At 43.5% G+C, this 12,798-nt stretch overlaps 1 protein-coding gene across 1 annotated transcript in view; it reads left to right on the forward strand.

Annotated features, from left to right (window-relative positions):
• The window catches only part of PDK4 (pyruvate dehydrogenase kinase 4), a 31,400-nt gene extending 18,963 nt beyond the window's left edge, over positions 1 to 12,437 (forward strand). Inside the window, exons 4-12 of the mRNA XM_066585496.1 lie at positions 1,032 to 1,103; positions 1,836 to 2,020; positions 3,506 to 3,595; positions 3,960 to 4,037; positions 5,445 to 5,521; positions 6,236 to 6,334; positions 6,875 to 6,985; positions 7,974 to 8,087; positions 9,997 to 12,437. Of these exons, the coding sequence (XP_066441593.1) occupies positions 1,032 to 1,103; positions 1,836 to 2,020; positions 3,506 to 3,595; positions 3,960 to 4,037; positions 5,445 to 5,521; positions 6,236 to 6,334; positions 6,875 to 6,985; positions 7,974 to 8,087; positions 9,997 to 10,125 (955 nt within the window). The 3' untranslated portion in view covers positions 10,126 to 12,437. The remainder of the gene's footprint in view (positions 1 to 1,031; positions 1,104 to 1,835; positions 2,021 to 3,505; positions 3,596 to 3,959; positions 4,038 to 5,444; positions 5,522 to 6,235; positions 6,335 to 6,874; positions 6,986 to 7,973; positions 8,088 to 9,996) is intronic.
• The last annotated feature ends 361 nt before the right edge of the window (positions 12,438 to 12,798 follow it).

Genomic DNA, 12,798 nt, shown 5'->3' on the forward strand with positions numbered 1-12,798 from the left:
ACTTCAATGAAAGCTGTCTGTGCGGAATCCGCGCAGAAAGAGCATGCTGCAGTTTTTAAACCATGCGCTGAAACCGCAATTGGATTTTTGCTCATGTGCATGAAGAATCCCTTTTCCATAGCATGCTATGGGCGGTATTTGCTGCTGAATCTGGAGGCAGATGCCCGCTTCAAATTCACCCGTGTGCGTCCGGCCTCATTACTCTGTGAATTTCACAGACAGATCTTGACTGAACAACTGCCACATTACAGGCAGAGCTAAGAACGTCTTTTGACTGTGTGCTCTTATGGCTCACTATGTAACACATTATCTTAACACTGATCTCGCCATTGCACAAATGAATTAAGTATTCGGCTCTGCTGCATCCACGTCATATTTGACAATGCTGAAGATGATCAATTCTATCTGGTTTATGATTAAAGCAGCCAACAGAATTGTGAATGCAGCTCTGGATGTGATGCAACTATAAGAATAGATTGTATTCAATAGGCTTCAGAGGAAACCTGGCACTATATGTGTGCCCATTACACCTTGCCTCTATCGTCACCGAACAAGTGCTGTAACGCAACACAGTCAACGCCCCCAGTTCACCTTTTGGAAAACAACTTATTTGTGTAGTAGAGGCGGCGTCTCTCTTGGCACCCGGGCACGGTGTGTGCAGAACAGTTTGTCCCCGGTTCCTTATCTTGTGAACTTTGCTGGGTCTTTTCCAGGCCTTGGTGAAAGAAATACCCAGAAAGCTAATGGCATCCTATGCCAGGCATCTGGTATGTTACAGAGGGAGGTGCCACCATTACTACACAGCAGCTGATCCAGGGCACAGCGGCTACCAATGTACCCCACAACATGATTCTCGTAGAATGGGTTACTATTGGACATCTAGCGCGTTATCTAGATATTGTCATGCACTTGTGTGAAGGGGATGGATGGGTACATTGATTATTAGATGGATAGACATTACGTAGATGGACAGTAACACAAGCGATTACGCTTTTAATGACTGAGTACTAATTTGTCCTTCTTCCCATCAGGTATATTCAGAGTTTGATGGAACTTATAGAATTTGTGGAAAAGAATCCAGAAGACCAGCGGGCTTTGTCTGAGTAAGTGACTGTGGTGTACGGAAGAGCAGAGTTTATAGCTGGAGGCGCACGGCGAGAATCGTCACCGCCATCCAGCGCTTGTTTACAAAACACAAACGTTTATAGCAATCAAGCGATGTGTTCCCGGAGAGATGTTGTAACACCAGCAGATGTTCCCTACATTATAGTGTAATGCTGAGAACCCGACAGCCACCTAAAGAGAAGCGGCGCCTTATGCACTCTGTTTCTCTTCCTGCAGCAGACTGTAGCTGGATGCTTTTGCAGGAAGTGCCTCCTGAGTGACATGTAGTGAAGCATCGCTACAAAATCTCAGTTTTGTAGCCCATGGGAAAGAGGCCTAAAGGATGAGTGTATTTAAAGGTCCACTCCAGAAAAAACATACATATTTTTTTTCCCATCCCTGCCCCACTCACCGGATTGCTTGTCACACTCTGAAGGTCGCCTCTGTGTATTGCAGCCACTTCCATGCAGTGCAGCCCCCTGTCTGATGCTGTGCTGTTTACTATAGGTTCCCCAAATATAAACTTATGAAGAATGTCACCTTGGAGCTCAGTGACCTGTATAAATATAATCGGCCTGCAGACTTGAACTTTAATCGGATCACAGACCCTCTGGGTGACATATATATATATAAATATATTACACTCTGAGAATGTCCCACCAACTGTAAATTATAAAATAGGTAAAATTACGAAGAAATACATTATTCTAATAAACTTTTTTTCCTTTTAGTTTTACAGAGACGCTGGTGAACATCCGAAATCGCCACAACAATGTTGTTCCTACCATGGCCCAGGGGGTCCTTGAATACAAGGAAGCCTTTGGAGTGGACCCTGTGACCAATCAGAATGTCCAGTACTTCTTGGATCGTTTTTACATGAGCCGCATTTCCATCAGGATGCTAATCAACCAACATAGTAAGTTGTGCGCCGCTGATCACGGCTGACCCGCTTCTCACACAAACTGTCAATTCTTTCTGTAATGGCAAATATTGATCAGTTATCTGTCCGAGCTGCGGAGCCTCCATGTGTTTGATGATTGGTACATGCTACTATTTATGGAGAGCAGAAAAACTCTCTACCCAAGAGGCAACTCTTGATTTGGAGACATTTAACCCTTAGTTACTGCTGTCAATATAAGGTGTTTTGAAAATTGGATATAGAAGTCAAACTAATTTTATATGTACCCAAAACACGCACAACATGTTATGGAAAAACAGCCTATACCGCTCAGATGATGGTAAAAAAAATAATGGATATTGGAATGTGGTAACACAAAAATGGCGGCAGTGTGAACAGAAGCTAAAACTATAGATATACCTTAGATCTAGCTATGGATAGAGTTGCCATTTAGGCCAATGGAAATGCCGTATGAACACCTGGAGGAGCTGTAGCAGCGGCCATATTGATTGTCCCCTACAGATAGGTTTCAATAAGCTCTTTAGAAATGCTCAAATGTTATGTTCGCTGTAGCAGAAAACCTGCATGCTGTTCAAAAATACGCCTTGGGGCTTATTCCGACATGCGTATAGCAGACAGGTTTTCACGCCCGGCCTATATATGTCGTCTCTCTCTGCAGGGGGGTGAGGTGGGCCGGGAGCAGTGTACTGAGCTTCCGCCCCTTGCCACTATTTGCAATGGCAGTGGGGGTGGAACGTGGCTCTGCCCTCCCGTCCCACCCCTCCCACTGCAAACAGTGACGAGGAGCAGAGAGGGTGGGAGCTCAGTGCACTGCTTCCGCCCCCCCCCCCCCCCCCGCCTCACCCCCTGCAGGGAGAGAGAGCGTATATCGGCAGGGTGTGGAAACCCAGCCGATATACGGACGTCTGAATAAGCCCTTAAAGTGTTGGGTGGAAACTTTATGAAACACCTGAACTTTGACACTGCTCAGAACAAAGTTTCGGAAAACAACTCTGGTTGGAATTCTATCCCGATGAGGAGAGGGTATTGCTGGCAGATAGGAATCTGCTAATTTGCACTCTGACTTGACCTTCAAGGAAATGATTGTTTTTCTATTTACATTTCTATCTTAGGTTTTGAGATTTTGTCATAGTTGATTATCTCATTTAGTAAATATAAGGGTCCTTTTTTAGACTGACAAATCTAATCCTGATTACAAGGTGTCTATAATTGGCATTTATACTGCATCAGGGACAAACGATTGGCACTACATTCCTGGTTTACACAGGTAGATGGGCTGCTGACGACAAGCACTGCAGCACAAATGACCTGGTCAGCCGACAACCAAGAGTTTGCTCATTCATCAGTCGATCAGGTGTTCACACGGCCTGATTTGACAACCAAACCTTCTTGTGAAGAATAAAGTCCTCAACATGGTTGTAATTTTGTAGTTGATTGTATAAATGGAGACTTCTTAAACTTGGATTCCTTTTTTCTTTAAAGCCCTTTTGTTTGACGGTGGAACTAACCCCGCACATCCCAAACACATTGGAAGTATTGACCCAAACTGTGACGTTGTGGAAGTCGTACAGGGTAAGTAACCAGAGATTACCTTAAATAGTCAAACAAGGATTCAACTTATTGGAGGTCTGTGTGGCTGGACAACCTTTGATTCTCAATGCCCTACCATAAGCCCACTTCTCTCCTCCAAATGATCAGCCTATAGAGAGGAGAAAGCTAGAAGAAAATCACAGCTTGACCTGTTCATTGATTTAATTGGATCAGGAGGGTCCACCAAAACAGAAACTCCTACTTGCCCAACCTTTCCATGGGTAATAGAGGGGATTTCCAGTATGCCCCAAATGTACAATTTAGAGCAGGGATGAAATACTCTAAAAGAATCATTAGGAAAACATGAGTATATAAATATTAATGAATTAACATTACTCTTTTACAGATGCCTTTATGAACGCCAAGATGCTGTGTGACCAGTATTATTTAGCTTCTCCCGATGTCATAATAAGTGAGACGAATGGTAAGTTAGAAAACTTTTTTTTTTTCTTTTGTTTGCATAGCAATGATGATGTAACAATTACATTATTAAACGCTAACATTACACTCAAAGGGAAAAGCCACCATTTAGCTTTCAATCTAAAGAAGCTGAAAATTCAGTATAGATTGCAGTAAATTTCACTAAAGATTTCTGGGCCTACTGATCAGCGTTAAGTCTGGAAGAGAGACACACACATGCTGAAAAGAACACCTTGCCTACAGTGAAGCATGGCGGTGGCTCAGTGATGCGCTATGGCGGCTCTGCTTCATCTGGCACTGGAAACTTGTAGCATGTGGAGGGCAAGATGGAATCGGTCAAATATCAGGAAATCCCAGGAGAAGATGTTAGGCTGGGTTCACACGGGACGGATTTCCAGCAGAATACTCGTGGACAGGCTGCACTGAAAATCCATGAGAATTCCCCTGGAAAACCTCAGCTGCGGGTTTTGGAGCTGCTTTGCTGCCTGCATTTCCGCTGCGGCCATCTCTCCTCATAGAGAGGAGAGGCCGCTGCGGGGAAAAAAAATTCACATGCTTTGTCTTTATTTTCCGCAGCGCAGGCCGTTTCCGCACGGATTGGCTGCAGCATGTGGATGAGATTTTTGCAAAATCTCGTCCACTTTGCTGATTAATCCCGGGATTACGAGCCACGTGCAATCCACTCAGAAATTCCGCATCAAATCCGTCTTGTGTGAACCCAGCCTTATGCTTCCTGTGAGTGAAGCTTGGGCGTCATTGGATCTTCCAACCGGATTATGATCCCAAATCTACCAAGACTCGGTTTCAGAAGAAGTCTTGGAGGATTCTGGAATGATTGTCAGTCACCTGACTTGAACTCCCATAGAGATCTTTGGGATCTGAAGAATGTGGTTGCAGTGTGCAAACCCAAGAATATTAGTGACCTGGAGGCCACTGCCTGAAGGAATGGGCTAAGATTCCTCAGGAACGCTGTTAGAAGCTGCTGTCTGGCTATGCATCATTTTTGCAACAGGTGATAACAGCATAAGGTGCCCTAGTATATACTAAAGATCAGGGGCTGAATAACTCTGAGACTGCAGTGGTCATCAATAGTGGAATTAGGTGTAGAATTTGGTGAAACCCACTTGTTATATTAGTTGTTACTTTATTTAAACTCTTCTTGTGGCTTTTTTTTTTTTTTTTCTGTTCTTCTGCAAACTGCTGAAAGTTTGTAACGTGGGTTGAATAACTTTATTTAAACTGTATGCTATACATATCTCCAATGATGATGTACAGTGAGAACAGTGTGTGTGTATGTATGTATATATATATATATATATATATATATATATATATATATATATATACACACACACACAATGGATGCTACCTCTAAATGACACTATACTTTTTTTTTTTTTTTCCCCTGTAGGTAAAGAGTTTGGGTTTCCCATAAATATTGTCTATGTCCCTTCCCATCTCTACCACATGCTGTTTGAACTATTTAAGGTATGATAATGTACTATAATGGATGAACCTATAGGAGTGACTCTTTAATGACCAAAGGAAATGCACTTTGCATGGGGACTTGTGTGGAAATTGACGTAGAAGTCAGTGGGAAGATTCTGCATGGGAACATGGACCAAACCCTACAGGAAAATGAGCTGGCATCCCTGATGTGTGAGGATACTAGCTGCTTTTCGATGTACGGCTAATAAAGAGGAACCCTGATCCGGGCCCCCTTCTTACTTCCATGCACATATAATGGGGTTGTTGATGTTTGCTAGTAGTGTACGTAGATGTCAGCTGTCTGGGATGTTTCACAGGCCATCCTAGATCATATATCACCATTTGTAATAGCTGGTGCCCTCTTGATTTATTGGCGGCGGCTGCTGACTAAATTTAGTGCATCACCTCGCACATTCTTGTAATGACGCTAGACGGATCAGCTCAGGTTATCCCAACCGAGGAAATTTCCAGGATTGAAGCCGCATGTAAATGAATAGGAATGCCCCTAGTTTTATTACAAGCGTCAGGATGAGGCCGGTATAGAAATGACTCTTACATAGAAAATCTTTACGATCCTTACAGACCTCTTGTGGTTACCTTTTTAATAACCCGCCTGCGGAGACCACTCGTTACCCAGTACACTCAGCCCCTTATATCTCAGCTTCCTGGACCTTCTGTATGTATTAAGTTCTGTATGTTCCCTCTCTCCCCCAGAACGCCATGCGGGCCACAGTGGAGAATCATGAGACCAGACCTACTCTGCCACCCATTAAAGTGAATGTCGTCTTGGGGAACGAGGACCTCACCATTAAGGTAACTACCAGGAAGAATGACGTGGCGCTGCGCACAATCTGTTCCTGTCCTCCGCGTCGCTGCACACACAACCTAATTATCAGGGCAATTTAACGAATGAACTGAGACGGGAGCAATCTGTGGAACTAATATCTGGTGTTTTAGATAAATGTCATAACCAGATCCTGCCGGTCTGTAATGAACGAGGTAGTGTCAGTATTTCTGGATACGTGCTGGCATGGCTAGCTCCCTTCTCTTCAGAGGGGCAAATCTACATTGCAAGTGCAAAAAAAAGTAATGGCTCGTAATGTCGGCCATTGCAGGTCTGTTGGTTGCTACCCAGCTTTCCCAGGACAAGTCGTGTAGCAAAAAAAATGTTTCCATTCAGTGACAGCAAAATTAGCTGAGCTGGGGCTGCTGTGTTCACCAAGGCCAGTTTTCCTAGTACTATTAGACTTGGCCCGTTCCTATCCGGTGCCTAATACAGATTCTTCTTATACATCTTCTACTTTACGACGTTTGTAAGAAAGTGTCTTATGTTTGTCTCCTTCTTTTCATTAGATATCTGATAATGGAGGAGGTGTGCCTTTAAGAAAAATAGAGCGCCTCTTCAGTTATATGTATTCCACAGCTCCCCGGCCAATGATGGACAACTCGCGCAATGCTCCCCTGGTAAGTCTCATTCACACTGCTTTCTACTAGTTATAACCGCGTGTTTAAAAAGTTGAAATTCAGTGTTTTGGTGTTTTTTGTCGGTTGTGTTTTCCATGCAAACTTCACTGTCTCATATTGCGCTTGCCAACCTGTGAATTCCCCCACGGATGCAAGGCGATTTTATTTCAAAACCCATTGCATCACTTTGGGGATGTAGTTTTTTTTTTTTTGTTTTTTTTTCTCTCCAGTGGGAGACCTCTCGCATCACATGCACCTGGCATGCTGTGGGTCCTGAAAGGGGTCATTCCCTCTGTTGACCCAGAATTCTCTATTGGCCATATACTTGCTGATACAGGAGGGCAGATAATACACCAATGAGACAGCCACTCAAACAACCTCCTAAATAGAGGGGGGTGGCTGCTTGGTGTATACTCCTACAGAGTAGTAAATACAGGGTGGCAGATCAATGCAGGCTAGCAACCTATTAGTGATGCCATATCAGTTTTGCAGGCTGCCCTGCACCCCAGAAGATGACCCACGGGGTGCCAGTATCAATGTGGTTCACCTTCTGGGGTGAAGGGCAGCGTGCAAAACTGATATGGCATCACTAATAGGTTGCTAGCCTGCATGGTGCACTACATGTATCAGAAGGTCTGACACCGTGGGCTTACTACTCTGTGTAGGAGTATACACCAAGCAGCCACCCCCCTCTATTTTAGGAGGTTGTGCGAGTGGCTGTCTCATAGGTGTCCTCCACAGGTGTATTTGGCTTCCTGCATGTTGAGGTGGTGCACATATCTGCCCTCCTGTATCAGCAAGTATATGGCTGTTTTCTGTGATTGTCTGTTATTATATATCCCTTTCAGTAATACAGAATTCTCTATTGGGGTATTTTGGGGGAAAAATTTGGTTTTCTAAATCTTAGTTTGGTCCTGAAGAGGTACCAACAAATTCAGCACTGCTACATGTGTATGTATTATAACAAGTCTATTTTTTTCCCCCTCAGGCTGGTTTTGGGTACGGTTTGCCAATTTCTCGACTTTATGCCAAGTATTTTCAAGGAGATCTAATGCTGCATTCAATGGAGGGTTTTGGGACGGACGCCGTCATTTATCTGAAGGTAGCGCATTGGTTGCATTATTAATTAGTGTGATTGTATTGTGTAATTGGCTGCTTGTGGTTTTGGCCGCAGGGTTGTTTGTCTACGATAAAGTAAATCTCTGTTCTGCAGACGGTTTAATGATTTTCTGTGAACTGGAGAAGTGCCTTCACTTCCATTAGGGCTGTCAGTTAGAATTCCATCCCACTGTTCCATTTTTGGACTTTTTTCTTTTTCCATTGATGTCAATGGGTTTAAAAAAAAGGAAAACTTTCAGTTTACTTCTTTGCCTTGTGGTGTGTGTGTTTTGTTTTTTTGTTTTTGTTTTTTTTTTAATTAATTGAACAAATATTGTGGTCTGCCGTGCTGGTCCTCTGTTTTTAAAAAAAAAAAAAAAAAAAAACGACCACAAGCAAACTGAAAGCTTTCAAATGCTTCACCTTTAGGCCTAGTGCCCACGGCCGTGATGGGCTCTACAAGTGGAATTCCGCAGCGGAGTCCGTCACAGCACCCCCAGAGACCCCCATACTTGCCTCCGGATCCGCCACCCGACGTCCCGCATGACGCTCTGGCGCTCATGTACAGTAGAGCACATGAAGCGCCGTCAGTGTCATGTGACGCGCTGGTCGCGTCATATGACACGCCCACAGCGTCACATGAATGGAGCTCAGATGCAATATTGCGCACAATCCATACATGGGAAAGAAGAAACTATATTTTTCTTAAAACCTCTTTAATTTCCCCAGTATATTAGGGATTTGTAAGTTATACGATTTTCCTACTACAGCCATTATTACAGCCGATATTGAGTATACAACGCTTCATATGCATCATTTAGGAGAACCTTCTGTTCCCCGGTCATTGTGTAAAAGGTCACAGAGTTAACGGCGCTCCTGCGGCCACATATGAAGGAACACGCTGTACTCCAGAGAGGAAGAACAGACGCAGCAGCTTTAGTTTGGTTTCCTCTGGCAGTTGATAGATGTGATGTGTAAAAACAATACAAGATAGAAAAAGAAATGAAATATAAACTAATCCAGATTCGGTCAGTCTGGAGTCACTCAGATGCTCGCTTTGGACGGCCTGACATTGAGCAGATTGTTTACTAGATGTTGAGGTGTTGGCATCAGCATAGAGCTCCTTCAAACTCTACACTTAACACCTGGGCAAAAGGTGGGCAAATTTGGAATTGCTTCAGTGGCCTTATGGAATTGACCTAATGCATAATATTACTTGTGGTGCACTGATCCAGAGTCTGTATTTCATTATTTTTGGAAACCATCAGCAAGCATGTTAGGCACCCTTAACAGTTTAGCTGAGCTTGCATGATGCAGAGGCATGGCTAGCTTATCCTACCACAGATTGATGTACAGTAACTACACTTTCTGCAATGCCAGTAACCAGATTACGGTCTGTGTGGACACTGAACCAGCGTGCTGAGATGTAACCGGATCAGTAATGTAATGTATGTACACAGTGACTCCTCCGGCAGAATAGTGAGTACAGCTCTGGAGTATACTACTGGATGTAACTCAGGATCAGTACAGGATAAGTAATGTAATGTATGTACACAGTGACTCCACCAGCAGAATAGTGAGTGCAGCTCTGGAGTATAATACAGGATGTAACTCCGGATCAGTACAGGATAAGTCATGTCATGTACACAGTGACTCCAGCAGCAGAATAGTGAGTACAGCTCTGGGGTATAATATTGGATATAACTTCAGATCAGTACAGGATAAGTAATGTAATGTATACAGTGACTCCAGCAGCAGAATAGTGAGTGCAGCTCTGGAGTATAATACAGGATGTAACTCCGGATCAGTACAGGAAAATTGAATGTCCATAAATGGTAATGTAGCATCTTAAGATGAATATACCCCTTAAGTGTCACCCAGGAATGCTTTATTTATTTGTATTTTGCCTTTAGGCGCTATCCTCAGAATCCGTAGAGAGACTACCAGTCTTCAACAAGTCCGCATGGAAGCATTATAAGATATGCACAGAGGCCGACGACTGGTGTATTCCTAGCAGCGAACCAAAGAACCTTGCGAGGTAGAAGATTCCTGAAGCTTTGCCGAGGAGATAGGAATAAAGGGATCAAGCATTTCATTGCTCAGGACTATTACCCTGCAAGTGTTATGTTGCCAGGTGGGAAGAGGAGAGGAGACTTGTACTGTACTGTGCTGGAGCTGGCCACGGACGCAAAAAGGAGAGTGTCACTGATCCAAACTTTGTAGCTAGTAGTTCTGTGTGTTCACCGATCTTCTAATATTACCATTTCTGGTGCCTCATCTTCCAAATCAGAAAATCAATGTGTGTCAATGAATATTTGTGATCGCAGTGAGCAACGCCAATAGAGCTCCGCAGTTCCCAAATCTGCTTCCTACAACAACTAGAAAATTGAAGGATCCATTGTCATTTGTTAAGAAGACCAACTTCATACCCATTTGATCCCATAGATATTAAACTTGACCCATGTGCTCTCTAGGGACATATCCCATCCATAGAACAAGCCATATGGACATCCTGTGTGTCGAAACACAATGACAACCTCCCCCTCCCCCATTACTACAGTTTTTTGTTTTTTGTTTTTTTTTCTGTACATTTATTAAGACAAATGCCTTGACTTGTTATATTGTTAATTTCCTATTGCCAAAAAGCACAAAACCCTAAGAGTAGGGTTCATGTTGCCAAAAAAACAGCCAAACTGTCCCAGTGATGCCATACTACTTCTAGTGGCTGGATGGCGCGTTTTGGTCACCTCACTACACTGATGTTACACTTGAGAATTTAAAGCCAAATGTAATGTGGGGAGCAACAGGCTCAGTATGTAGTGTGTTTTTTTTTTTTTTTTTAAAAGGCAATATCAAGTGTATTTTTAGATTTTTACGGCATGTCGGCAACAACCTCTGGATGTCAAACCGTGTGGGATGTATCTACAGACAGCTACTGTAACGGCTTCCTACGGTTTGAGTCACTGTACAGTATGTACTGAATGTTCCGTGTACTTGCAGTAAACACAGCAGGTTCAAAAGAAAGTTAGACTGCGAAAAGCATTGTTTTTTTTTTTGTCCTTACATTATCCAAAAAGCACAAAAGTCGTGTTTTTGGTTTGTTGCGTTTTTTTTATTATGGTCTCCACTAGAGATGAGCGCGCATCGCTCTTCTCGAGTAACTGCATTCTCGTCTGAGCAGGCTCGGGGAGGGGGGGGGGGTGAGTGGAGGGTGTCGGGATGGTAGTGGGATGGAGAGAGACCTCTCACTCTCCCCGCCCCCCCCCCCCCTCCCTTGAGCCTGCTCGGATGAGAATGCAGTTACTCGAGAAGAGCGATGCTCACTCGAGTAACTGCCTTATCCAAGTGTGCCCGCTCATCTCTAGTCTCCACAGATGGTGGTGACATCAGGTGTGGATGTAGATGATATGTATATGTTTAGTACTCATTGCATAAGAATCCAGGTTTGGAAAGTGAGAGAAGGCTATGTGAATGCCCTTCTGTTCACTTTTACCCTTATCTCGCCTTTCCGGTGGCTGACAGTGGAGAATAACTTTATTGGCCATAGTTTGAAGCCTGACGAGACAATTGTTGAGCGCTTGATCACCCGGCAGTCATCCCAAGGATCATCGCTCTTGTGCTTTCTCACAGCACTAGTCATGGCTCACTGAATGGAGGCGGATCGCAGCGTAGATCGCTTGCAGCTGCCGACCTACAGTCAGTGTACATAGACCGAATGCCAGTTCACACGGGTTAATTATCATTATTCGTTCCCACGATCCAGCGACTACAGGGGATGATTATCGTTTAGTTAAAGGACCTCCACGTCACTGCAGCATCTGCAGCCTAATAGGTATTAACGTGGCATCTACTCATCTGCAGCCTTTTAGTTCACGTTCTATCTGGGTGACCACTGTTTGGGTACATGTAGCTACCATACGTGTACAGAGGTAGTATCTACTATACAGCAGACTTATTTTAGACTAGGAAGAATGAAGGATGTTGGGGGAAACACTGTGTAGTAAATGGAGATGTCTTTTAAATGTTACCCATTATTTTTTGAGTTTCTTATAAAGCCATTTATCTGAAATATGAAACCCCCAAAAAGCCTTATTTGGGTTTTTTCTTTGTTCTTGTATTGTTCAGTTGGGACATGCTCCCTATCGGGCTTCTCACCTTGTAGTTTTAAGATGGTGTCTAAACCTTGTTAATTTATTCTAAGGCCTTCATTCATGCGCTGCGCCTCTGCTCTGGACATGTTATTTTGAACGATAAGCTCCAGCTGTTGTAAAATATCTTTTACGTTTTTGTCATGCATTCTTTTGTTTTTAGGATCTTTTCATTAGAAATAAAATACTTGAAATGATTTACTTAATTGTTTGTATCCTGTTTTTTATTTCATGTAGTCCATTAAATGATGACTTTCTGACTACCTGCAGCCTCCACAAGGGGGAGCTTAGGATCTTAGTGCATACTGGTATATTTAATTCCACTGCAGAAGGTCAGGTCCGTTTATGCAGTGAGCTTCCCATAGTGCAGGCTGGAGGACACCAAACCCTTTCATTGAGTACTGTGATCATTAATTGCTCAGAAGTATGAGGGGGTGCTGATGAATATTGAGCCTTACCCAGAAAAAAATTGAGCTAGGAAGCTGAACCTGCCGCACTATTCTACATATTCCCCCAGGATTTATATACTAGAAAGGCTAGTTTCAGGGACTAGAATGAAAGAAAGAG

This window comes from Eleutherodactylus coqui, chromosome 12 (genome assembly GCF_035609145.1).
Source record: "Eleutherodactylus coqui strain aEleCoq1 chromosome 12, aEleCoq1.hap1, whole genome shotgun sequence".
NCBI classification, from domain to species: domain Eukaryota; kingdom Metazoa; phylum Chordata; class Amphibia; order Anura; family Eleutherodactylidae; genus Eleutherodactylus; species Eleutherodactylus coqui.